Genomic DNA, 25,196 nt, shown 5'->3' with positions numbered 1-25,196 from the left:
CAACGATAACTACCCCCGACTCATTGGGTCCGTCTGGGAATGTGGTCGATGTCCTTGGTGCTGTTACGCTGCCGTAGTGCGTAATATGACGAAGACGAGTGTTGACCGGTGGTAGAAGGATGACGACTGTACCAGTTTCACCAGGATGGGCTGGAGAGAATGTGGTGGTGACTGGCTCTGTGACAGTCCCAATTCGAGAGACGGTCGCCCATGGCTCACTAGTGGAGGGAAGTTCACGCACAACCGTAACTGTTCCGCTAGGTCCATCGGGCTGCAGAGTATACGTTATAGGCACTGTTCCTGTTCCGTAACGTGTGATGGTCTCGACCGGTCGAGCAACTGGAGGCACGTCAACAAAGACAATTCCAACATTCCCGGAGCCCTCGGGCTGTTGAGTTGACGTGACTGTGGCGGTTCCAGTGCCGGTGCGGGTGATCGTAGCGTATTGGTCAGGGCTTGAGGGGATAATAATAATCACGGTCCCTGTTCCGTCGGGATCGCTCGGTGTTTGTGTAGACGTAACAGTTCCAGTGACACTACCTACACGAACAATTGTTGTGTAGTGAGCTTTCGTCGCGGGTACTTCGACAACTACTGTGCTCACATCCCCGGGGCGATCAGGTTGAAGTGTTCGCGTGATTGGGACGTCTACGCTGTTCACGCGAGTAATTGTAGTGTAATCTTGTCGTCTAACGGTAACAGTACCCTGCTCATCAGTATGATCAATAATGAGAGTCTTTGTATCTTCCCGCTGCACGGTTCTTGTTACGGGGCCTTGAGCATCTGGTGTTTGATAGACCGTCGTGTCATCTGGATTCGCAATTCTTGTTTGAGGATTATGGATGCTGCCTGTGTGGTCGGTATTTTTGTCTTGGGGTCGCTCGATAATGACAGTTGTTGGGTCGCCGGGACTGGTTGGAATTATAGTTCGAGTTCGCTCGGTCGTTAATGAGGGAATAAATGAAGTGATAGTCGTCACAGGCTCTTTTACGATGACGGTTCCAATCGGAGGCGTGCCTTGTGGTGGGATGGTGTATGCTAGTTGGGTGGTCCGTCACCAAAGACGGCCGTTGTGATATATGAGGCATCGGGAGGGACATAAAATGTTCTGTAACAGTTAGAAACGCACAATGCATCTGGTCCATCTCACAAACCGTGTAATTGTAGCATCGGAAGTCCTTGTGCCATTGACTACTCTGATAGGTTGAAGCTGGATAACTCTTTCGCCAGTACTGCACTCGAATTCTGGTGCCCTAGCTGCTGCGTTAGTAAACAAACAAAGGAAAGCCCCGTAGCGGGTAATGTTAGTGAGCCACATGGCTAATTGAGGTCCCGCGATGGGAGGTTAGTCGTGTTGGTCCCGTGAAGCCGTGGATGTTGAATGAATGAATGGGTGAATGAACGGCAACTCGAAATGAGACCAGAGAAAAAAAGAAGAAGAAGTTTTGTGTACCTGGGGATTTACCCAAACAAGAGACGTTAGTACAGACACAAGTTAAGCTCGGGACGAAATAATAAAGCTCTTGGATTACTACGCTGTAAAAGGACGATAATCGACCTGGGCATTCCTGGTTCAGGGAATTATTCGCTCTAAGCTATAGGATGAGATTGCTCTAGACCAAGATTGAAAGCTATTCTTGTAGCTTGATTGAAAATATGCTTTCAGGTCTTGCATGTCACCAGTCAGAATTGCTGGACCCAGCCACTTACATACCAGTCTCTCTACTGTCTTGGAGCTCTCTCCGCAATGGGGTGCTGAGCATGCTAAATCTCAACAATTAACTAACAACGGAATAGTCTCGTTAATTTAAGTTACCAGCCCTCTGAAATAGGATCCAAGGAAAATACCGAGTCATGGAGCTGGTAGTCCCTTCATCTGAAGAGGTTGTCTTGACAAGTGGTCTGGTTTCGCGGCTGTTCCTGCATGACAGCTATCGAAAGGGCTGCCTTGTGCCTTGCACTAAGACAAAGACGTCCATGTAGATCAAGATCTGCGATTAAGTTTCCGCCTGTGTAAGTCTCGCCAGACAGGTCCCTCTTGGCAGGTCGCACGTGCGTGGCTAAGACATTCCCGCATGCAGAAGCAATTACATATTGTTTCAGTCACAATTCTTTCATCCTTGATGATCTCCAGAGTGTGATCTACAACAAACAGTCCGAATACCATTCCAGGGTAGCTATTGTCCCGTTTACAAGTTTGATGTAGGTCGTTGATCACTTCTTGAACGATAGATTCAGGGTTCCAATCATGATATTGAATGAGCAGCCACTAGTCAGAACGCATTCCAGGCATCTCCCAAGTGTGACTGGACCCTCTACTGAAATGCTGCCCTACAAAGGCTCCATCATGGTCGGTAAGCCCGCTTCTTCCAGGCGCATTCTAGATTGCCAACATTGTAGTCTGAACCTTCAATACCAACCCACATATCTTGGTGTAGCTTAATTAGATTAAAATATCATTTCGTAATGGCCCATCAAAGTGCCAAATAGATTTAATAAAATGTTCTCTTTCTCCTCGTCCAACTCTGTCTGAGATTCCTTGCATACTATATACACATTCCTTTCATTGTCACTCCTTTTTATAGGCGATATGAGGTCACACATTCTGGTCAGCGGCCTCAGCCTTATAATTCCTTCCTTAGCCTTAGTGGCCTACCAACCTTGTCTTACCACCACTGCTCTACCCCTCGTCACTATCATTGGTGGCCCAGATGGTTACTACAATGAATACACACGGACATATCGAGAGTTTTGCTCGCAAGGCCTGACCAAGAAGATATACACCGTCACACAAACTTGCTCAGATATCGACTGCGAGGCGCCACCCATTGAGACAGCTCCCCCGCCTGGTTTTACTCAAGCAATAGTCAAGTGCAGTGCTTGTGGTGGCCAGGGCACCCAGGTGGCCACCTTGACATTTCCCTCCGAATCTGTGGAGGCATATTCTTCATCCGGATATCTCGTTGAACCTCTTGACCTAGCACAAGCTACAATGGGCTGGGTCCATCAGGTCAACTCACCCCAAGCTGTTGAAACAACGACCGTCAATAGTGATACCGGCATGAACGCCGAAAGTAATCCGGCTGCTCCAGGTTCTTCAGACCAGATCGGCGCTGAACCTCAAGTGCCTAGCAATGGAGGCGGTCAACAGGATCAGAATGGTAATGAGATTCTTGACGATACGAGCTCCCATCATGCTGCAACCGACAGCACGGGATCTGCCAATGGCGATGACTCGTCTAATGGTCAGAATTCTGGAAGCCTGGATGGTACTTCTAGCGCAAAGGGATGGCAATCAGGCGAAACGGGCAATGATTCTGGATCTGGTGACACGTCAGCAGGATCTATCCCTCAGCATGGGCCTTCATCTCCCTCTTCATCCTCAAATGACACCACAGGTTCACAAGATCAAGCGTCAGATATCCCTGGCAACTCCAATGATCCCGCAGCCAACAACCCAGCAGATGCTCCTACCTCTGGTGGTACATCTGGTGGGGGTGAACCTGGAAGCAACAACAGCAACCAGCCAGATGAGACGGCTAATATAACATCTCCTTCTGGTATCAATGCAGCTCCTGGAGATACATCAGTATCACCGGATAGCAACTCGGGGCCACCCTCATCACAAAACAACAGCCCTCCCGTCGTTGACTCGGACTCTAAAAACAATGGAAATGACGACGACTCACAAGGACCTGATGCTCCGCTCATTGTCGGTAGCGCATCATCTTATGAGCTCAGTATTACGACATGTATCATAGCCAACGCGGCATGCATATTCATTGTATGGTTATTATAATCTACCAGCATCGCAACTATTATTTTTCTTAGTTTAGCATTACGTCTCTGAATGATAAAAATAAAATAGAACCACTTAAGAATCTTAATAACAATTCTCTTCTCTTGTGATAAATTAACTGTCAACGTTCACAAATCAGTCTTGGCCAGAGCTCCTGTTACTTTCTCAGACAGAATAACACAGCAAGCCAGAGGGACATGAGGATAGTGAGAGCTTTACTATTTCCGGCCAGCTGCTGCCACTAACAGCTATTTGTAATATGTCTCGGTCCCGTTCAGACGGATTGCATTTATGGTCTAGATCTTGAGGCTAATTACAACTGGCATGCTGTTCCTGTACTGGCGTCGATAGCGGCAGTGCCTGGCCGGGCTGAACTAGACCAGGCCTCGACCCTGGAACGGATACCCAGATAACCGGGTCGCATCCTGTCCGATTAAAGTCGGCGAGCATATCTTTAAACTGCTTTACCAGAGAGGCTCAGATAAACTTTACCTCGAGGGACCTGTCTTACCAGTTATGAACTAGACTAAATGTCACAAGTGACTGGTTTAAGTGCTGTCTACAGGGCTCTGGTAAACTTACATATTAGCTACCCTAAACTCCATTCGGATCCTCACTTTGCTTGCCAGAGAGGCAGAACAACTAGGTTATTCTGTATTACGCTTTATCTATCATGAGTAATTCATCATCAGTCAAAGATGTACATTCGAATTCTCGCCCTAGCGTAGCACATGATAGGCCTTGCCGCTTTAACTTGGCTGACTCTCATCTCAGTATTGTCACCTGTGACACCGAGCCCCGCATACATGAACAACTCGCTGAATTCCCCGCTTACTATATGCAATGAGAGCAGTAACGATAACATAAAAAAAGGGTTCGATTCGATACAATTTGTAGAAAATTGAGTGTTGGACTTGTGGAGGGGGTGATATGGTCCAATCCTGATTCAAACGGAGTTATACGGGAGTTTGCTGACCGTACATGCATTGCTCAAGTTGCTTCAATGCGGAAAGTCGAGGGGTAGGTCATCATGCTTATGTATTATCAATCATGTCAGTGTGTTAATGCTTTTTGATTATAACAGGTTGTCGGCTTGATGGGAGGTGTTCTTGGCTGGTGGCTCACAACTTCTGACCAGTTTGATACAAATTCATGGCGTGATACACAATATGAAACTAGACAATGACGACATGATACGACATATATCATACCCTATGTTACTATGAACCGTCCCTATATGATATAACTAATGTTTTACTAATATGTTACCCGCGGTTAAGATGCCAGTTTCTTGCTCTTTGTATCCACACATTATCTGACTGATTTACTGGTCAGCAAAACATCGTCGTCGATCGTGGGTCCCTTCCCCTCGTCAACCACTAACAAGCAAACGCTAAACTGCCCCATCAATTGCCGACGACACATCCTTCGAGCGGGGAAAACTTGGCATGAAGTGTGGTATCAGTATATGAAGACACTCGAATCTCGGTGCTTCTTTTATCTTTGTTGTCTTATCAACTTCTCCGTCTTAATTCTTGATTCTGATAACAATGGCGCAAAAGACAGACTACCAAAACATCTTTCACTGGGCAGAGACCCAAAAGGACGGTTCCATTCCGTCTTTTGCTACACGAGATAATGATCCATATGAATATCTTTCTGGCTTCAACAACCATCATGAGTCTGAAGCTGTTCCCGGTACAATCCCTAGAGGTCAAAACAACCCACGAGTTGTGAGGTTTGGGCTCTATGCGGAACAGATGTCGGACTCTTTTGGAGCTTCGAGACAAGCCAACAGGAACTCATGGCTTTACCGCTCCAGACCTGCTGTGGCTCACCAGGGTTTTGTAAGTTCAATGCAGGTCCAGCTTTGTGATAATGTTGTACATGCTGACATTCGGAATTTAGACGGATATGCCCAAGATCGACGGCACAGAGAGTTGTTTCCTGCCTCTGAACCCCCAAGTTAGAATCTCTCCGACACAACTGGCATGGGTAAGTCAAGAGTTTCCTCTTTATCGTCCATCATTCTGATATTTTTAGCTTCCCTTCGACATCAATCAAGGAACAGACTTTATCTCCGGTCTCCGTACCATCGCAGGTTCAGGTGACCCAACCCTTCGAGAAGGTCTTGCAACACACATCTTTTCCGCCACAAAGAGCATGGAAAAGCGCGCCTTTGTCAACTCAGACGGTGACTTTTTGATCATCGCTCAGCAAGGTGCCCTTGACATCCAAACTGAATTCGGTCATCTTTACGTCCAGCCTGGTGAGATTTGTGTTATCCAGCGTGGCCAACGCTTCAAGGTCAACGTAGACGGTCCTACAAGAGGATATATCCTCGAAGTCTGGGGCGCTCACTACGAACTCCCCGAGCTTGGACCCTTGGGCTCAAATGGTCTTGCTAACGCAAGAGACTTTATGTATCCCAAGGCAAGTTACAATGTTACCCGTGATGACCCATGGGAGATTGTATACAAGCTTGGTGGTAAGTTCTTCAAGAGTACTCAGAACCACTGTCCATTCGATGTGATTGCTTGGCACGGTAACTATGTGCCTTACAAGTATGATTTGACCAAGTTTGTCAACGTTGGGTCAATTTCTGTGGACCACATTGATCCCTCTATTTTCTGTGTTCTTACTGCTCGTGGAAGAGACGAGAATGCTCCTTTGGCAGACTTTCTCATCTTTTCACCCCGATGGGATGTTGCGTCTCATACCTACCGTCCTCCGTATTACCACCGCAACGCAGCTTCAGAGCTGATGGGTCTTATTTACGGAGAGTATGCTGGGCGATCAGATGAATTCCAGCCTGGAGGTATTTCATTCGAATGTGGTTGGGTCCCTCACGGTGTCGCATACCAGGTAAGCGTCGCAGTCTTCCTACTATAATTATACAGAGTACTGACAGTGAAAAAGGAATTCAAAGCAGCTTCGGCACAGCCCCCGCCTGAGATGCAGATCTCCAAGGGTGCTGTGGCTTTCATGTTTGAGAGCTGTAGACAATTGACCGTGACTGATTGGGCATGGAACAGTGACAAGAAGCACGAGCATGAACCCAAGATGTGGGACGATCTGGTTGACAATTTTTCATCCCATTTGGATGAAGTTAATGAGATTCTGGGCAAGAAATAAGTACTAGTAGCAGATGTACTCTGTATATATCTAAACATGTATGGTGTTTGTGCATGACGCGCCATGTTACACCTCATCTTGTTATTGATAAGCAGCTGTATCTTGATCTCACCAAACGGATTCCTCGGGTCCGTCGTATTCGTATTGGAACGAGATTAGACTCTCCACATCTGAGTGTCTCATCCAATCATTGCTGACTTGTTCCACCACCGTATCCTCTTAGTAGAACGCTAAAGGGGCTTTGAGGCGCGGGTCACTCGCTTGAATATCTATTGGCAGTTAGATCAAAGGAAAACAAACAGTTTCAACTTCTCTTGTTCCATTTTAATTGTCTTTCCATTGTGGGCCGGGCCAAACTGTTCCGTCGATCTGAGAATGAGACGATAGTCGTCCTCACGATACAGAAGTTTATCATTAAATACACGGCTTCGCACTGAATAAAGATTTGACTCAGCATTCTATTCGACAGCCATCCTTCGAACCCCGATTCCATACAGTCGTCATCGTCATCATGAAGGCTCCCGACTCTCCTCGCTATGAATTTGGTGGCCCGTGAGTCCTTCTACTCCATCGCGTGTCATGTCAACCTTGTATACTAACAACCTCAGTCTCGGCGCCACTGGTATCGTCTTTGGTCTTCCAATTTTGATGCAAGTTCTCTACTTGGGCTGCAACGATGTATCGGGCTGCCCCGCACCTGCTCTGCTTGATCCTAAAACTCTAAGCTGGGCCAAGCTCAAGTCTCAGATTCCCTGGCCTCAAGAGGGTCTGTCCGGATTCATGTCCTGGGAAGTCACGAGGTGGCTTTTTGCTTATTACTTTTTGAGTCTTATGCTTTACCGCATTATGCCTGCTCAGATTGTTCTTGGTACAAAACTGCGCGAGTCTGGCAAGCCCCTCGAGTATCGCTTTAATTGTAAGAAAAAACACCATTCCTAGGCTTGGACTATAGACTAATTTTGGGCAGCTTTCTCTGCTACCGTTGTTCAATTGACTGGTTGCGCTATCGGAACCTACATCTACGGCGCCAACTTTCCCGTCTGGACATGGATCACCGACCACTATATCCAGCTTCTCACAACAAGCACAGTCCTCACCTACATCATTTCCATTTGGACTTATCTCCGCAGCTTCTCTATCAAGCCCGGAAACCCTGAACTTCGAGAGGTCGCTGTGGGAGGCCGTACCGGACGAGTCATCTACGACTACTTCATTGGTCGTGAACTCAACCCCCGCGTGACTCTCCCTTTCTTTGGCGAGATTGATATCAAGGCGTGGCTGGAAATGAGACCCGGTCTTACTGGGTGGATCTTGCTTAACTGCTCGTTCATCGCGAAACAATACAGAACCTACGGCTTCGTCTCGGACAGTATCGTGGTCATTGCATTGATTCAAGCTTACTACGTTCTCGAAGGTCAATATTCCGAGGCTGGGCTATTGAGCATGATGGATATCACTTCGGATGGACTTGGTTTCATGCTTACATGGGGTGACATCGTCTGGGTTCCCTTCCTCTACTCAACCCAATGCCGCTACCTCTCTGTCTATCCCGTTCATTTGGGACCCATCGGCGTAGGAGCAATTGGCACTGTTTTCTGCATCGGTCTCTACATCTTCCGCTCTTCCAACAACCAGAAAGCCCTTTTCCGCAAAGATCCCAACAACCCAGCTTTCGCGAACATGACTTACATCCAAACCAAGCGCGGAACAAAGCTCTTGACAGGCGGCTGGTGGGGTATGGCTCGTCATGTCAACTACTTGGGTGACTGGATTCAGTCTCTTCCCTTTTGCTTGCCTACCAAAGCCGCTGGCTACGTTATTCTTCCTGCAGGTACGGCTGTTGCTGGAGCCGAAGTGGCGAAGATGCTTGATGGGCGATTGGTTACACCTGGTGATGCTGCGCCGTGGGGAATGCTGTTTACGTATTTGTATTCGGCTTGGTTCGGATTCTTGCTTATTCATCGCGAGAGACGAGACGATTACGCTTGCTCGGAGAAGTATGGAAAGGACTGGGAGGAGTACAAGAACAAGGTCCGATGGAGAGTTTTGCCTGGTGTTTACTAAAGGCAGATGGGTCAATCCGTGTCACTAGAGATTGTATTGATCTGATATGCCAACCACGTCGAGCTACGTTTATCTGTCTCAAATAGTCAGTTTTCGCTGGTTCTATGTTTAGTTTTAATACCGGCGTCTTTTTCTAGCTACTTTGTCTACATCTACCTTCCCGAGGAAGAAACAAAACTAATTACTACTATAATTGATTGTATGATTTGCGGTGTTGCAGCATTTATTTACATACTCTAGGTCTTTTCATACGGAAGGGATACGGATAGTTCATGGCATGATCGGGAATAAAATCTGCCGAGAGCGGGTCGCATGAATGGCAATATCTCACGTAAGATCCGCTTAGCTAGAACGGGCCAAGTCAATAAAATTCAGTATATATCTCTTCGTATCTACATGTTCTAGTTATTATTCAGTACGGCACAGTCATACACGTCGTCACTATGTTACAATCAAATGCCTCCGATTCTATCAAAGAGGAATATCTCTATCAGCCAGAGATATCTCCCGATACCTACCAACTCGAGCAGAAGCTCATATTCGAGGATCCACCTGACATAGCAACATACAAAGATCTCATACTCGACCATCACCCGACAAATTTCAAATGGTGGTCAGGTTGTCCCGAGCCCGAAGAGTATGCAAATTGTCTTTTATAACGGCCATTTTTCTGGAATTGTTGACAAATGATACAAGGCGTCGTAATATTGCAGGTTTGACACCATTGGCAGTTGCCGTGAAACAAGGAAAAGTCGAAGAAGCCAAAGCCTTAATTGAAGGAGGAGCTCGAGCCGACGTCTACGGCCCAACATTTGGAAGTCTTCCGCACCTCGCAGTAGCATTGGAATATGCAGGAATACATCAAATATTCCCGTTGCTCAGACTCGTCCTTGAGGCGGGAGCAGATGTAAACGCACCTGGACCTGAACCTAAAAAGGAATCGTTATTATGTCTGGTCATTAATACACTCTTCCTTCCCGATTATCGCCATGCAATATGTCGATACCTCATCGAGGAAGCGGAAGTCGATGTCAACACGAGATGTCAATGTGGCACGTATCCTATCATCCTCGCAGCCACAGATGCGGACAAGAAGCTGGTTCATTATCTCATTCAGCATGGCGCGGATGTCAATGTTTCCGACGACCAGGGCTTACGAGCGGTGCACTATGCAGGACTTTCAGCATCTAATAGATCCCTTGGATCTTTCATCAAAGCGGGAGCTGATCTACTATCGCCAGATAATTATGGCCGAACACCTCTACACTTTGCGGCAAGCCATTGTCACTGGTCATCCATCGGCACCTTTATCGATTTACTTCCCCAAGGATATGATATCAATGTTCGAGACGATGACGGGTGGACGCCGCTCATGTGGGCTTGCAAAAACAGTCATTCAGAAGCTCTGAAGATCCAAATCCTTATTAGAGATTACGGAGCAGACGTCTGGCCGGTGAGCTACGACGGTAAATGGTCTGCTCTAAAGTTAGCCAATTATACAGCCTGGGGGCTGGAGGGACTGTGGTTTCTGTCACCACCAAAAAACCAGAGGGAAAGGATACTTGAGGACGGAACTAAACAGATTTGGGATCCAGAATTCCATGAAATATCACCTGGAGAACACCACAATTTTAATAGTTGTGCTAGTTGTTTCTCTGTAAGTAATGAACCTCAAGTCTCCAGAGTGGCTGCTGACAAGCTGACCTGATAAAGCTGACTCCAAGGCCACTTTACAATTGTGTCGATTGTTCAGAAGTGTTCATCCTTTGCTTTAAGTGTTTCCAGAGCCGAAGACAGATGCATAATCCTGATCATACATTTGTAGAGCACGTTGAGCCTGAAATGTCAGAGGGCTCAGATGGTGACACGGACTGCGACATTTGATGAGAGAATATGGGCGCTGTATTTATCAAACAGGTATACCAGATTACACTACTGTCTATGAAATAGCAATACGGACAGAAATAGATCCCTTTTTGGTTTGAAGCACAATCAAGTCGTGATCATAAGTGAGATCCTCAATAGTTGTCTCGTAAAGACGAGCTCGAGGAATGACACGGAATGCCATAAGAGCTGCCATGATGTACACCTCACAGTAAGCGAGACTTGCAAACTTGTTAGTAAAGTTTTAGCGTTACAAAGACAGAGCAAAACTTACTTCTCGCCAATACAGGCACGACTTCCCTTTCCAAAGGAAATCAAGAACTTCTGCAGCTTGTAGTTTGGCTTTCCATTCTCCAACCACCGCTCCGGCAGAAATTCATCAGGTTCGGGGAAAAGATCCTCATTCCAGTGGTTGATCATAGAGGTCATGCCGATGGGTGTGCCTCTAGGAATAACCCAGTTGGTGTTGCCGTCTTGACTCTGGTAGACGAGGTCCTCCTCTCTGGCGATTCGGGCAGAGCGATGGGATACACCAGGCATGACACGCAGAGCTTCGTGGATGACAGCCCAAAGGTACGGACGTTGTTCGAGATCTGTCCACTTGAGATTTTCCGGATCGAGGCCATCTAGATCAGCCATAAGACGTTTGTAAATCTCAGGCTTGTCGAGGAGGAAGTATGTGATGACAGTGAGAGTGGCCTGTATCGTTACTATTAGTGAGGCATCGTGAAGAAGGCAAGTTTGACCTACAGCAGTAGTTTCAGTCCCAGCGAGCAGAAAGTTGAATCCTTCACCAGATAATCTGTACAAAGACTTTTCCGACTCTGGTAGTGTCTTTGACTCAACAACTTGAGCAAATACTCGTCCACCGTCAGGGTTCTTCAACGCGGCTTTGATATATCCTGGAATAACCACGTTCATTTGTCGCATAACAGCCTTAATATCCTCGCCAAGATAATCAGACAAAAAGGGAAGGAATTGAGCCATCTTTCTCGCCAAAACATTATGTCTCATCATGTACGCGCTCTGGAAGAAAGACTTGACCCAAGTAGCCAGGTTAGGTTCCCATCCTTCCTGGGCGATGAAACCCATAGACTCGCCAAAGGCATACTGGGAGATAATATCTGCTGTGAAACAGTTGAAGGCTTCCTTGACATCAAAAGGCTCGCCACCAGCGTATCTTAGCATCTTGTCTACTGTCATCTGCGAAAAGTCCCGGACTTCGCCCTCGAGTTTCAGCATTTGTGACCGAGAGAAATACTTGGACAAAGCTCCCTTTCGCATTCTGTGGACTTCATGGTTGACAGTTGAGAAACCCGTTACTGAGACAGGGCCAGCGCCTCCGGTGTTGAGTTGATGCTGCCATTTGTCGCGAACACGGCCAGGACCCGCGTAAATTTCGTCGGTGAAGTATGGGTCTGAGCAGTGGAGTTCGTCGGGATTGATTCTGACAATAGGACCTGCGTGTGTTAGAAATGATCAGGTGCATTTGCAAATTGTTTGACCTACCGTAGCGCTCGTGCATATCACGGATAACCTTTCCATATCGTCCCACTCGCCACCAGTCGTAGTAAGCCTCGTAGAGGTAGCTGACAGCAGCAATTTTAGGTCCGGGAAAACGAGACAGGGGATGGAAAGGTGAGATATTGTACAGAGCAACAAATATCCGATACAAAAACCAGACACCGACAAGAGTAGCTACGCTCTTGAAAGAGGCAATGCCTCTGACGTCGACCGTCTCCCAAGTACTTTTGGAATCCATGTTACACAATAATCTTGAGAGAAAGAACAAAGGACTCAGAGCGACCAGATGAGCTTATAACGCCGAGGAAATGGACACTCTGTTTAACCGATCCAATTTTATGCCCTACAAGCGCCCATCATGGCGTAACGTCTTTATCATAAGATCGGCTCTAAGTGGACGTTTCGAGGACTGCATCCCGATGACCCCTGCGGACTTGTGGAGTTGGGTATCCTTTTATTCCCCGCTCATGAAGATTTCTTCACCATAACCATGGATCTGGGATGGCCGTTGAAGAAGCTCAGATCTGAACTAGGCTTGGTGTTGTAATTAGTGCTTATGGGCGGGCTCCATTCGAACATAGGGCAGTGAGAGTCTCGCTTAGGCGAAGCAAGATAAGTGCAAGCAATTTATAATGGAGGGTTTTTCAATTATCGGATACTGTTGGACCGATTTTGCAATAGCAATTTTCGGGTGCCACTCGATATTACCTGAGTCTCATTATTCGTACAACTTCCTTTACTTGCCATCATAAGATAATTATCATATAACTCAGAAATTATTTACAGAAGACCATTATATTATGCATCAATAGACGTTAGGTTTATTCTCGCGCATTATGATAGAGTTGTGATTATGCGTTGTTCGTTGATATAGTTAGATATTGCAGGAACGTTAACTCTAAAACTATATATAACCGTTTTTGCTACCCCTACCTCATAGAATAATTACTCGGCTATTTTCGTCTTTTTTCATTTTGAGGTTCTGGGCTGTCTGCTACCCTGAGTGCGGCGCTACAGGGTGAGGAGCTCGAACTCTTTTCTTTATGTGGAAATGTTATCTAAAAAAACGAACCAAGACATTTACAAATTGATCAAGTCTCGATATTTACAAACTAATCCCACGAATGAGATATTGCAACGTGTACCTAATCTCCTAGGCATTCTACACAGAATATGTTACCGATTTGTCTGTGTCTGCGTCAGTGAATCCATTTTCTTCGAAGTTCATTTCATCCCGACTCCGAAGCCTTGCAATAACAACATAAATACAGGAGGATACATCCCGATAACTCTGTGTTGTCATTATTGCCTGCATCTATAGGCAAATAAGTTGAAATGAAAATGAACCCCCAGTGCATAACGCACTTACCCACTCATCGTGCGCTTGCTTCTGATAGGGGATAAGGAATATTTGGAATCGTCTCTGACCCGACCTCAACAGATGACGTTAGCTTCGCTGCTAGGATGGACTTTGTTCTAACCTCGAGTGGCATTACCGAACAAGCGGGACGATCGGTTATCGCCACGTGTTCCCTTATAATGACGAGCATGATCTTGATGTCCCAACAATTGAATGGTCCATCCCCTCACTACCATACAAGAAAGACTAGATAAGGCCCCCCAGAAAGTGCCACTGACATCAACCTTACTGCCGTGGAACAAAGTAAGGTTGATGTTAGTGTCCCACCTTCCAGTCCCGAGAGCATTGCCGAGTCAAGCAATACATCGTGAACTAAAACAGCCGACCCATTCCTTATGTCCATCGGCAGTGAAATGTTTACTGCAGTTTCCTCTCTAGCATGAGATATATCATTCATACCTACAACCAGCATATCATCCTGCGTCAGAGTAAGAGTAAGTGACTTGTTAGACTAGAAGATCAGCCAAAGGAAAGACAATTACAGACATAATTGAAACAATTTGTAAGAACAGTACAAATGTGGAGAGAACGACGATAGATAACCGAGGTAGACTGCTACAGAACCTATGCTGTACCAAGCCTCTGCAAATGCACCCACCGTCGTTAGGATATGGAAGATGTTATCATAACGCCTGCTGCTTATATCGCTAGAAGACTCTGAATATATCTTTCAACAGGTTCAACAACAGCAAGAGCTGGTGCAGATAGAAACCATATAGCCCTCACAAAAGTCTACCAATTGGCGTTAAAGCTACGAACGCCATGGTTTAACTTGGAAGACAGGTCCCGATATTGCTTACACAACCTAATGATCGCAACGTCCCCCAGCCCAAACGCTGACCTCGGTGACACTTCTCATTTTGAACACTGCGGTGCGGACTTTAGATATTCTTTTTCTCGACACATATCGTTTCTGTTCCTATGCGCGTTTGCTACATACTTCAATGTGCTGGAGTGAATTTAGTTCAGGCCTGAGGCCTTGGGATTCGCGGCCTTAAACAGCAGGGTCATTGATATCAGGAGCCGAATACCACATTGGGCGGCCCGACCGACCCACGTCTACTATCCAGGCTTCGGTTGTCTTGGCCATGACATATTGAGGAACAGGTTCTGAGTATATCGCACTGAGAATTGTTAGCTTAGTGCAGCCTCTTCTCAATGCTTCCTCATCGAGAACATAAGTTTGTCTCTGTAGCAATTATAGCAATATGTATTGCTTGGTCCAAGGCTGGAGTCTCTTTGTCATGGTGACATGTACATCGCATTCTGGTTAAGCACTACTATGCGTCGGTTTGTGCTGATACTGGAGATTTGTAAGTATTCGTCATTCATTATACCTTGATTAGAGGCCATTGTGAACAACTACCGCAAAAAACAACCGAAGAATCCAATAACCGAAGCAGCAGGCACAGCTTAAGCTTTATATGAACTTGCTTATCCCGTTTTCAGCCACACATCTCGGTATCCCAAATACCGAGATCTTCAACCAATGAGGGCGTCAACACCAACTATGTCAAGTCTTACCAAGCCTTATCTATTGATTCCATTTAATTACTGCGTGTACCGGACAAGCATGCCATACCCTTGTGGGCCTCTGTTGCCGACGCTCCGTGTACTGATCTGCGTCTCGACTTTTCGATAGCGGCGCAAAGTATAACCTGATCCAGTCTAACTTCATTTTAGACCCAGACACGGCAAACCGGCACTAATGATAAACCTTCGACCCCTTTTTTTACCACTTGCTACATACATACTGACCGAGGTCTTTACAAAACAAGATCGCGGGGTATCGTCAACTTCTCCACGTTTGACGAGACTAGTTTCACGGCTCTCCGCATTTCAACTTCCTGGGGTAACCGTTGAAAGCAAGATCTTGAAGTATATAACGCCAGAGACCGAGCGTTTTCCCCAGATTGCTAGCCTTTCTCAGACAGACCATTCAGAGCACATCTGAGTGTCACCATCTCTTTCTTCTGCAATCAATCTGATCAAAGACTCGTAGCAATTAGCATGGTGTCTACTCCAGAAATGGCTGTGCCCGCCAGCGATACAAAGAAGCCGACTCTCGACCAGTCGCAAGATCAATCCTCGGTCATTCAGCATGTCGAAAACTCCGAATTCGAGGAAAACCCCAAGGTGGCCTGGTCCACCATCTTGGCAGTCTTCGTAAGTGACTACGGAACAATCAACGATCTGACCACGGCTGACGTGCCCCTTGTCTGTAGTTTATGGGCCTGACATACGTACCCGCCATCGCAACCGCGTTCCTCATGCCGACTCAGATCATTCAACAAATTGGTATGGATCTCGGAGATACAGGTAACATCGCTTGGATTCCTGGTGGTTGGTCCATCGGCGCAGCTGTGTCATTCTCTGTAGCTGGAGGCCTTAGCGATGTCTTTGGTCGACGATGGGTTCTTCTCAGTGGCCAGACTATCATCCTGGTCGGTGCAGTAAGTGATTGGACAGTATGTTGAAGAGGGAAATATATGGCCTAACAACCTTGAAACAGATCGTTTGCGCTCTTGCTGAGTCGACACTACGAATTGTTACCGGAACGACTCTCGTAGGATTTGGCGCCGGCGTTATAATGGTAGCCTATCCTGGTATCAGCGAGCTTCTCCCAAACAAATACAGGTATGCTACTTACTAAACTTTTCCCTTGTCAGATATTAATTTATTTATCTAGAGGAATTGGCATTGGATGGACCGAGTTCTGCATCACTATCCCGTGGGGCTCTCTAAGCGGCCTGATTGCAACCCAACTCTACATCAAGGCAACCTGGAGATGGTGTTACTACATCACCATCATGTACGCTGCTGTATGTCTGGTCGGCACCTTCATCTGCTACTTCCCTCCATCACGCCCGCAACACGACTACGAGAAAACACGATGGCAACAAGTTAAGGAACTTGACTACATCGGACTACTTCTCTTCGGCACCGGTCTCACCTTATTCCTGGTCGGTATCACGTTTCTTGGCGCTGCTCACAGGTCCACAGCACTTGTGGCATCGTGCATCTCGATAGGTGCTTGTGTTTTTATGGCGGCCTTCATCTACGACTTTACTATCGCGAAGAAGCCTCTTTTCCCTCTCAAGCTCTTCCGTATGTACAGGGAGTTCACTGTATATCTTGTGATTCTTTTTGTTTGCGGTATGATCTGGCAGGCAATGATCACACTTGGCAACCAGGGAACTTTGTTCATGTTTACCAACGACCTCGCTGAGATTGGCTACATCTCCATTCCTGCCAATGTTTCGGGTATCATTGGAGGTTGGATCATGCCCACGTTGGTTCACAAGATCAAGCACATCCGGTATCAATTCCTTTTCGCCCTTCTTCTTCAGACGGCTTTCACCGCGTCATACGCCAGTGTGATTCCTCACAACAAAAACGGCTGGATGCTCTTGCCCATGTTCGGTCAGGCATGCTTCACCTGGCTTACAGTTTTGTCATATGTCTCATCTGGCTTGTTGGTTCCGCAAGAGGAACTCGGTGTTTCAGCTGGACTGATGGGAACGTTCCGCAGCGCTGGTGGATCATTGGGCAACGCCATGTTCAGCACGATCGTCACCTCTATCATCAACCGCGACCTTGCTAAGAACATCGGTGGGGCTGCTGTTGGCGCGGGATACTCTGCGAAAGATTTACCATCTCTGATCCCCGCAGTCATTCAGAACGCAGTTGGTGTGCCTTTCGCCATGGCCAAGGTACCAGGAGTCACAGAGTCAGTTCTTCACGCAACAAATATCGCCTTCAAGAACACCTACGCAAAGGCATTCAGAACCGTGTTTTTGTCTACGATTCCTTTGGGTGTAGTGGCTATGATTGCGGCCGCCTTCATCAACGACCCAAGCCACTTGCTCAACAATCACGTTGCCGTCCATCAAGAAAAGGAAGTCCTTGGAAAGAAGAATGAGGTAGAAATGACTGGCAAGGAGATTGATTAGTCTGTTTTTTCTCGAAGAAACCGGTATATACAGAGAGATGTAATGCAAATCCCAATTTTTAAGCTTTCGGTTTGGTAGAGCTTGTGAAGATTGTTTGTAGATGCACGTATGTTCCATAGTCAGTGGCTGACTTTCCATGTGACTTTTACAGCAACATTTGGCATGATACTAGCAATATACCTATGCGTTATATTAGTTATGCTTCCCGACATACTCAACGCATTGAGATTGATTGTGTAGATGAAATTAATAGACGAGTCAAATACAAATTCCTAGCACTACGTGGGTAGTTGTGGACCTGCCCCTATTCTACGGGTGACCAGACAATAAGAACGTCAGAAATGACCTGACTCATGTCTACGAATACCGAGGTACAATCACAGTCACAGATATGATGCAACACAAATGCTGCCGTCCCCAGCGACAAACACACGCTATTATTATCCCGATGACTGGTGGAGATGTCAGAGATTGATATGTCAGGTCACGACGGCTAGTCATAGTGGTCTAACCGCTAATAGACATACACGCGAGTCACCTGTCAAAGCGCACTGCCGTCATCGCCAGTGGTGGAGTTAATATAACGTCTGACGCAGAAACAAAGCTGTCAGGAACATTTGCCCCATATACATCAGACCACTTTACCTGAGAGCTCCTCGTAAGACTAGAAGCTTGGATTTATGTCTTTTGAGCCGATATATCGGGTGCACAACTTGAGAAAGATCGTATTGCTGGTTTCGTTCTTTATATGTTAGTCTAGTTGCGCGATGGATTCAAGACCCCACAAAGAAAAAGAAAACACATCTCTTATCTCGCAACTAATTCTCAACAAGGGGAAGTGCTCCGGACCGAGGGTGGCCTGTACTGATTCTAAAGACTACTGTCAATAACGATACCTTTTTCTAGAACATACTCGCTAGGGCCCTCGGGAACTCAGCGTTCGTCATTGACCATCTAGTTATCATCCCGAAAAGGACATTGTTTCATCTGGAGTGCCGTTGAGCCGTAAATACGGATAGAAACATGGGGTTGCCTTGATTTACCGTCCAAGATAACTTGCTGACCACAATGATAGCTATTGTACACGTGTAGTGTAGTACTTTTTTTCTTTTTGCTATGACCTCGTTTCAGTTGGTCTGGCGCTAAGAAACATACACTAACCACAAAATCGGAGGAAGCCGAGCGATCTGCAGTACGGTTATGGCGTTTTAGTCTGCTATCCCCAGTCTGTCTAGTAGGCGAGTGGGGATGAAACGGCATTGCTTAGCCAGAATCGAAAGAGCCAAGAAACAGTTGAGTCCCATGAGACTCCTTTGCAATTTGTAGGAAAGTCGGAAAGACGGCAAGAGAATGGAGATCAGGAAGTCGTTCATGAAGCTATAAGAGCATTGCTTATCCCCATGAACACCAAGACACCTCCTCCTCATCCCAAGCCACTTCCTTCTACACAGTTCATACATTCTTTCGAAACCAACAGGCCGGTCCTCTTACAGACGCTTGTCTTTCATTCTTCTTCTAGTACCTGTCTCGTTCCCAGTCAGAGTTTCCACAACCCCATCTTTCACATTTTCAATATGAAGTTCTTCACAGCTCTTTCTTTCGTAGCCGGCATGGCCAGCGCTCGTCCTGCTGGGGATGTTGAGGCCCGCCAGTTTGGTAGCGGCCTTGGTAGCGGCCTTGGTAGCGGCCTTGGCAGTGATCTAGGTAGTGACCTCGGTAGTGGTTTTGGAGGACTCAGTGGCGGAGGCCTAGGTGGAGGTCTTGGTGGTCTTGGTGGCTCTACGCGCAATGACCTCGAGCAAGGCGCTGCTGGTAGCTGTCCCAAGGCCATCTTTATCTTTGCCCGAGCCACAACCGAGCAAGGTAACATGGTAAGCCATTTCTTTCAACCTTCCGGGGGTATTCTCACTAACATACATAGGGCATGTCTACAGGTCCCGCTGTGGCAAGCAAGCTTGAAGCCAAGTATGGAAAGGGTGGAGTTTGGGTTCAAGGTGTTGGTGGCCCATACACGGCCGATGTTCCTGGCAACCTTATGCCGGATGGCTCTTCACCAGCTGGTATCAATGAAGCCGTCCGTCTTTATAACATGGCACACGAGAAGTGCCCTGATACTCCCGTTGTTACTGGTGGATACAGGTAAGAAATAACTTGATCATATTAAAGATTGCTCTTTTACTGACTAGCATCTTCTTCTAGTCAAGGAACTGCCTTGGTTGCTGCCGCCATCTCCAAACTTGACCCAAAGGTTATGGACCAGGTCAAGGGTTGCGTTCTCTTCGGATACACAAAGAACGCCCAGAACAATGAGGCCATCCCTAATTACCCCAAGGACCGTACTGCTATCTACTGCAACGTGGGAGATGCTGTCTGCACCGGAACTTTGATAATCACCGCTGCTCACTTTATGTACCAAGCCGACGCGGCTGGTCCTGCTCCTGAGTTCCTCATCTCCAAGATTGGCTAAGCGTTTGTATGGTGTCTCTTTTTACTTTCTGCGGGGGAGTTAGACTTTGTATGTAGTTGAATTATTTGGGGAGAGATGGTGCATTTCGATGGCCAGCAGATCTGTGCGCAGGCTTCTTGTGGTTGTAAGCGAGTCGGGTGGATTTGTGCGATTCTTCATAGTGATGGGTCGCCAGATGTGATATTCACATTAGTTCCTTGCAGCAGATCTAGTGGGTAGTAGAAACAACTACCTCTACTCTTTACGTATATAGATAAATGACATTAAATTATTATCCCAACAGTATCAACTCACGTACCAGTTTCATCACTTCTAATACTCCAAGCACGTTAGCTTTCTACTGCTCAAAGGCAAGTCTATACCTTTAATATCTCGAATTCGTTCAATCACGCTATATTGAATTCTCATAATTTAATCCGATTGGTGATATGAGAAGCTCTGCAGATCTGTTGTGATTCTCCACAAACTTGAAACGACCTCGAGCTTCGGCTACTTCCCTTGAGCCTCGGATGTTTCCCAGGTCTGCATATGACGCTTATTATCCTAGAAATCGGAGAAATCAACATCTGAAACAAATGCATTGACCACTTAGAAAGATGGTGGAGAGTGATGGCTAGGCAAACGAGTCAGTGTCTTTGCCTGATTTGGAAATCCTCGCGAAGGATTAATATAAACTTCACAAAACAAAAGTGACTTGTCACAGTCTACTCAGCCGTCAGCGACCAATCGCAACGGCGCCATAACTAATTAACCTGTTATAGAACGTTTCGCACTACTTGCCGTTTGATGTTTGCCTTCCATCTCTTCTATTTTGTTTCCGACTTATTGTAAAAGTTTGATGTAAATAAGACGGATCTTGGCATGTCCAAGCCTCGGCTGTAAGGATGGTCTCTAGACTTTAAAGATATAAAGCCTTGGTCAACAGTCTGCCTTATTACTGAACGTTCTCGACACAAGTCATTCTTTCATTCCTCCTCGACGAATATCACAACCCCAGTGTCGACAGGTTCGATAACAGTCCTTCTTTTCTTCTACCAAGTTCAACATGAAGTTCTCTACCTTGATTGCTGCCTCTGGTACCGTTGCGACCACCTTCGCTCTCCCTCAGTTTCTACCCACGGCTGGTGCCGAGTGGACTCCTCAAGAATGGGTTGCTCCTGGCGCAAATGACTGTAAGTTCCCATAGTCTAATTGAACTCCAGCGGTCTCCTTATCTCCAATATCTAACTGCTTCATGAAGCTCGTGGTCCTTGCCCTGGTCTTAACACATTGGCCAACCATGGCTACCTTCCCCATGACGGAAAGAACATCGATCTGAAGAAACTTGCCGATGGAATGCTTGCTGGTTTCAACATCGAGAAGGGTGATGCTCTCCTTCTCTTCACCCAGGCCATCAGGACAAGCCCTGACTATCCTTCAACCCGTACTTTCGATCTAGCGGATCTTGGTCGTCACAATATCCTCGAGCACGATATTTCCATCAGGTATGCCATAGCTAAACCTCTATTTATTCATCATCCATCTCTAACAGACCTTTTGTAGTCGCTCGGACGCTTTCTTTGCTGACCCAAACCCCTTCAACAAAACTGTTTGGGCCGAGACCCTAACATACTTCCCCGACGACATGATCACCGTCGAGCAAGTTGCGAAAGCACGAATGGGTCGTCTTGCAACCTCGAAGAAGACCAACCCCCAGCACTCGCTGTCTAAGTTGGCTGACGGCTTCAGCTGGGGCGAGATGGCTTCTTTCTTTGAGATCATGGCTGATGGTACTACCGGCACGGTAGAGAAGAAGTACATCGAGTACTGGTTTAGTATGTCACTTTGCGTTTCATGCGTTGGCATCCCTTCAAACAAGGCTAACAAAGACTTCTACTACAGAGAATGAGCGTCTGCCTACAGAAATTGGATGGCAGCGACGAACCACAACCATGCGCGGTATTGAGCGCATCGAGTTCACTAGAAGGCTCATGGAGGCTGCTGGCGTTTCCCGCCGTGATATCACCAGTGATGCTTATGGTCGCCCGCTGGAACAGTAAATGAGACGAGACGGATCACAATAAGTACAAGTTGTTGAAAGGATTCGGGTTTCTATTCATTAGTATTTATGATGTAGATTTTAGCCAGCCGTTGACGGTATGGTTTCTATATATACAAGGGTTATGTTCCGTTTCTCAATATGTCCTCTTATAAGACAGGATGGATCAATGGCCGTGCTGTCAGTCTTCACCTGAACCTGGAGTATTCTGTGCCTCTGTATTGGTGAAGCGACAGCACTCTGTGAAGAAGCATTGGGCGCTGGCAGATTGGCTGTACTCTGTCTAGGAAAGAACTGCACCTGCGGAGTGGCGGCTGTACTCCAGTTGAGACCTCGTACTGATGGAAGGCCATTAACGTTGAAGCCGAACTGATCGCATTTCTGTCAACTTGTTAGCTTCTCTTGTCCAGCGTATGATACGTCAAGCTTGGCATATAGTAAGGGTTAGTATTTACTCTCTTTTCGCTGTCGTCTTGGCATGCAGGCTTCGATACTTCGTCCTACTTTTTCTCAGCAAACCTGGCAAAGTCTACTTACACCCTCAACGCCGACTCTGATACAAACTCTTCTGGTTCGAGGTATTTTGTTACGCTCTTGACACGAGGTTTCTTGGGTGGGCCATATCGGAGCTTTCGAGGTAATGCAGAGCGAGTCTTTGGGTGGTCCTCGAGAAATTTCTCCCAGTCTGCCATAAAGCCTCGCAACCTGTAGATATCACCAAATTGATCTGTGACAGAATCCGTGTAGAAGAGTTTCAACTTTGAGTCCGATGATGCGCTGTTGCACACATACTGCACATCCTCAAAGGCGACAGGGATACCGAATGCTGTGGCTACGTGCTCGTCAAAGAGACGGCCCATGGCGTAGTTTTTGAATTCTCTACAGAGGATAAAGTCGCCGAGAACCCAGCATTTTGCGTGCATGCTGGGATTTCTGGGAAACGCGGAGGCATCGTAGCTCCCGTTGTACATCCGCTCAATGAAAAGGGCGAAAACCGCGGGGTCATGGCCCAAGAGGTTAATTTGCTCCTTGACATTCCATAGGCAGGCGGCTTTGAAGTAAGCCGAGTGGTGCGAAACCAGGTTCACGGGAAGAGACCACGTTTCGTCTTCAGAGGGTGTTTTACCAACACAGATCTCAACTCCTTTCCCAGACAATCTGTTTTCGTCAGTATTTTTGATTCCACGGGGGAACGAAGCTAGACTAGGACGTGGGCGTACAATTTCAAAGTGTTTCTTTTTGGAAGCTCGGTGACTGCTTTGTTGGGGCGGTCAGAGTTGCGGTTTAGCAACATGTAGTCAGCGAATCTATGTTCCTCGAGGCTGAATTTCTTGTAGGTGGGCTGGAAAATAAATGTAGGATAGCGTTGCATATCCTCTAGGGTGTTATTTTCACTAAAAAAGACTTTCAGAAAATATTTGTCTGCCCAAGGTTCCTGGCTTTAGTTCGAAGCCTTGCATCCGAAGTCAGTTATGCGGTTTAGATACTAGGACATGTTGAATTGTACCAGGGACAGTCACAGGCTGTGCCATTGAATGAGTGAGAAACGATGATTCTCTCATTTGTTTACTTGTGGTGGATGATTATTATTGTCTTATTTTGTTGAGCGTTGCCTGGTAAATGCATGTTGTTCAGGGGTCGTGATTTAGAATTATGGCGTTTTGCACGTCACCTTCAAGACGCGTGGCTAAACTCAATTGTGAATGTTCGGATGATAAACTGTTTCAGCCGTTCAAACTCAGCCTGACATGACAGTTAGCCGCTTGAGTGGGGGCATGCTATGTGAGAAACCAGTATCACTATAAAAAAAAAGAAATTCTAACCAATGTGTCATATTGTTGGATGATTAAATGAGCGGTGACGAGTTGCTCCTGCTGATAAAAAGAGTGCGTGGCTTGGTCTGTGGCTAGTAGGTAGACCAGTGTATGATACAGAGTATTTAAACCATACTTTCTATATCACTTATTCTGACTCCCTATAACTACAATCTTAATGTTTGTACTACCTGCCAAAATGATAAATGCGGAAATAGGGTGACCTATTGAGTGATCTTCGCTGAAGCAGCTCCAGGTAGTGTTGGTCGGGTACAGGTTAGCAAATGCAAATGATTCTGTCATGGCCATTGTCTAAAGAAGTGAAAGATATCCGAGGTAAACACCCGGAGTTTTATCTTCCTACACGATGTCCCAGCAAGATGATAGATTTATATCTATTTGTCCTTACGCATGTCGGCTTATTAACTTTGGCCAAGGATCTGTACGCGTATACGGTAATGTCTAATCAATAGCCGCATGTATTTATGGTGTCTTTTATATTTTTAATTCTTTTCTCCACTGTGAGGGTATCCATTCTTCGTAATATCCCTCATTTTGATACATATCATCTTTTTGCGTGAGAGTGGTAGTCTAGGTACCTGACAAAAGTCTCTAGGTTTATCCTCTTTTTCGCATGTGTCTTGTCAGCAACAGTCTCCGTGGTCATGGCGTGAGCAATCGCCAGGTGTGGCAATGCATGTAGGAAACATACATCACGCTATTGATCAAGGGTAGGAAATAAAAAGCCTCAATTACTTGTTGGTCACTCCTGGACCCTGGTATGCCGCGTCTCCGTTCAATGGCCGAGGCTTGGCTGACCTATCGTTACCCACTAACTCGCAAGGACTCCCATAGCTCACAGGCTTTCTTTTATGCTCGACGCTATAAACAACGGCTTAACGGCAAGGAGAGAGGTGGGCAAGAAGCCTTTGCTAAAAATCGCTAACGGCTGATTCCACTTCCATTCAAGAAGTGATCGTCATTGCAGAACCTCAAGCCTGATTGCTATTCGCTTCGACGCCTTGTCGGGCCGATGGGCTGGATGCCAAGTTCTTTCTTTCGGCGAAAGTTACCCCATCTTCCCATCCAACCCTTGGC

The 25,196-nt window shown here is 46.5% G+C and overlaps 8 protein-coding genes across 8 annotated transcripts; 6 read left to right on the top strand and 2 right to left on the bottom strand.

Moving 5' to 3' along the window:
• Positions 1-2,347: 2,347 nt before the first annotated feature.
• On the top strand, positions 2,348-3,799 carry FGSG_02348 (uncharacterized protein; the record flags this gene model as incomplete). Its single annotated transcript, XM_011319954.1, has 2 exons — positions 2,348-2,354; positions 2,586-3,799. 2 exons carry the CDS (start codon positions 2,348-2,350, stop codon positions 3,797-3,799), a joined length of 1,221 nt encoding a protein of 406 aa, XP_011318256.1.
• Positions 3,800-5,349: 1,550 nt separating this feature from the next.
• On the top strand, positions 5,350-6,934 carry FGSG_02347 (homogentisate 1,2-dioxygenase; the record flags this gene model as incomplete). The annotated part of the gene is made up of 4 exons (XM_011319953.1): positions 5,350-5,646; positions 5,708-5,794; positions 5,843-6,664; positions 6,719-6,934. The coding sequence occupies 4 exons, from the start codon at positions 5,350-5,352 to the stop codon at positions 6,932-6,934; spliced, it is 1,422 nt and encodes a 473-aa protein (XP_011318255.1).
• A 511-nt stretch (positions 6,935-7,445) lies between these two features.
• On the top strand, positions 7,446-8,998 carry FGSG_02346 (Delta(14)-sterol reductase; the record flags this gene model as incomplete). Its single annotated transcript, XM_011319952.1, has 3 exons — positions 7,446-7,486; positions 7,543-7,850; positions 7,902-8,998. 3 exons carry the CDS (start codon positions 7,446-7,448, stop codon positions 8,996-8,998), a joined length of 1,446 nt encoding a protein of 481 aa, XP_011318254.1.
• Positions 8,999-10,852: 1,854 nt separating this feature from the next.
• FGSG_02344 (uncharacterized protein) lies at positions 10,853-12,644 on the bottom strand (the record flags this gene model as incomplete). Its single annotated transcript, XM_011319951.1, has 3 exons — positions 10,853-10,898; positions 11,157-12,342; positions 12,392-12,644. The coding sequence occupies 3 exons, from the start codon at positions 12,642-12,644 to the stop codon at positions 10,853-10,855; spliced, it is 1,485 nt and encodes a 494-aa protein (XP_011318253.1).
• Positions 12,645-15,601: 2,957 nt separating this feature from the next.
• Positions 15,602-17,779, top strand: FGSG_02343 (uncharacterized protein; the record flags this gene model as incomplete). Its single annotated transcript, XM_011319950.1, has 4 exons — positions 15,602-15,992; positions 16,052-16,279; positions 16,339-16,463; positions 16,516-17,779. The coding sequence occupies exons 1-4, from the start codon at positions 15,855-15,857 to the stop codon at positions 17,777-17,779; spliced, it is 1,755 nt and encodes a 584-aa protein (XP_011318252.1). The 5' UTR covers positions 15,602-15,854.
• Positions 17,780-19,353: 1,574 nt separating this feature from the next.
• FGSG_02342 (cutinase precursor) lies at positions 19,354-20,246 on the top strand (the record flags this gene model as incomplete). Its single annotated transcript, XM_011319949.1, has 4 exons — positions 19,354-19,435; positions 19,538-19,650; positions 19,701-19,918; positions 19,979-20,246. The coding sequence occupies 4 exons, from the start codon at positions 19,354-19,356 to the stop codon at positions 20,244-20,246; spliced, it is 681 nt and encodes a 226-aa protein (XP_011318251.1).
• Positions 20,247-21,291: 1,045 nt separating this feature from the next.
• On the top strand, positions 21,292-22,285 carry FGSG_02341 (uncharacterized protein; the record flags this gene model as incomplete). Its single annotated transcript, XM_011319948.1, has 4 exons — positions 21,292-21,418; positions 21,487-21,730; positions 21,789-22,060; positions 22,128-22,285. 4 exons carry the CDS (start codon positions 21,292-21,294, stop codon positions 22,283-22,285), a joined length of 801 nt encoding a protein of 266 aa, XP_011318250.1.
• Positions 22,286-22,676: 391 nt separating this feature from the next.
• On the bottom strand, positions 22,677-23,779 carry FGSG_02340 (uncharacterized protein; the record flags this gene model as incomplete). Its single annotated transcript, XM_011319947.1, has 4 exons — positions 22,677-22,710; positions 22,822-23,442; positions 23,505-23,678; positions 23,772-23,779. 4 exons carry the CDS (start codon positions 23,777-23,779, stop codon positions 22,677-22,679), a joined length of 837 nt encoding a protein of 278 aa, XP_011318249.1.
• Between the last annotated feature and the right edge of the window lie 1,417 nt (positions 23,780-25,196).

The sequence above is a fragment of the Fusarium graminearum genome, chromosome 1 (genome assembly GCF_000240135.3).
Source record: "Fusarium graminearum PH-1 chromosome 1, whole genome shotgun sequence".
In the NCBI taxonomy this organism is placed as follows: domain Eukaryota; kingdom Fungi; phylum Ascomycota; class Sordariomycetes; order Hypocreales; family Nectriaceae; genus Fusarium; species Fusarium graminearum.
This window is presented reverse-complemented; position numbering and strand designations above follow the sequence as displayed.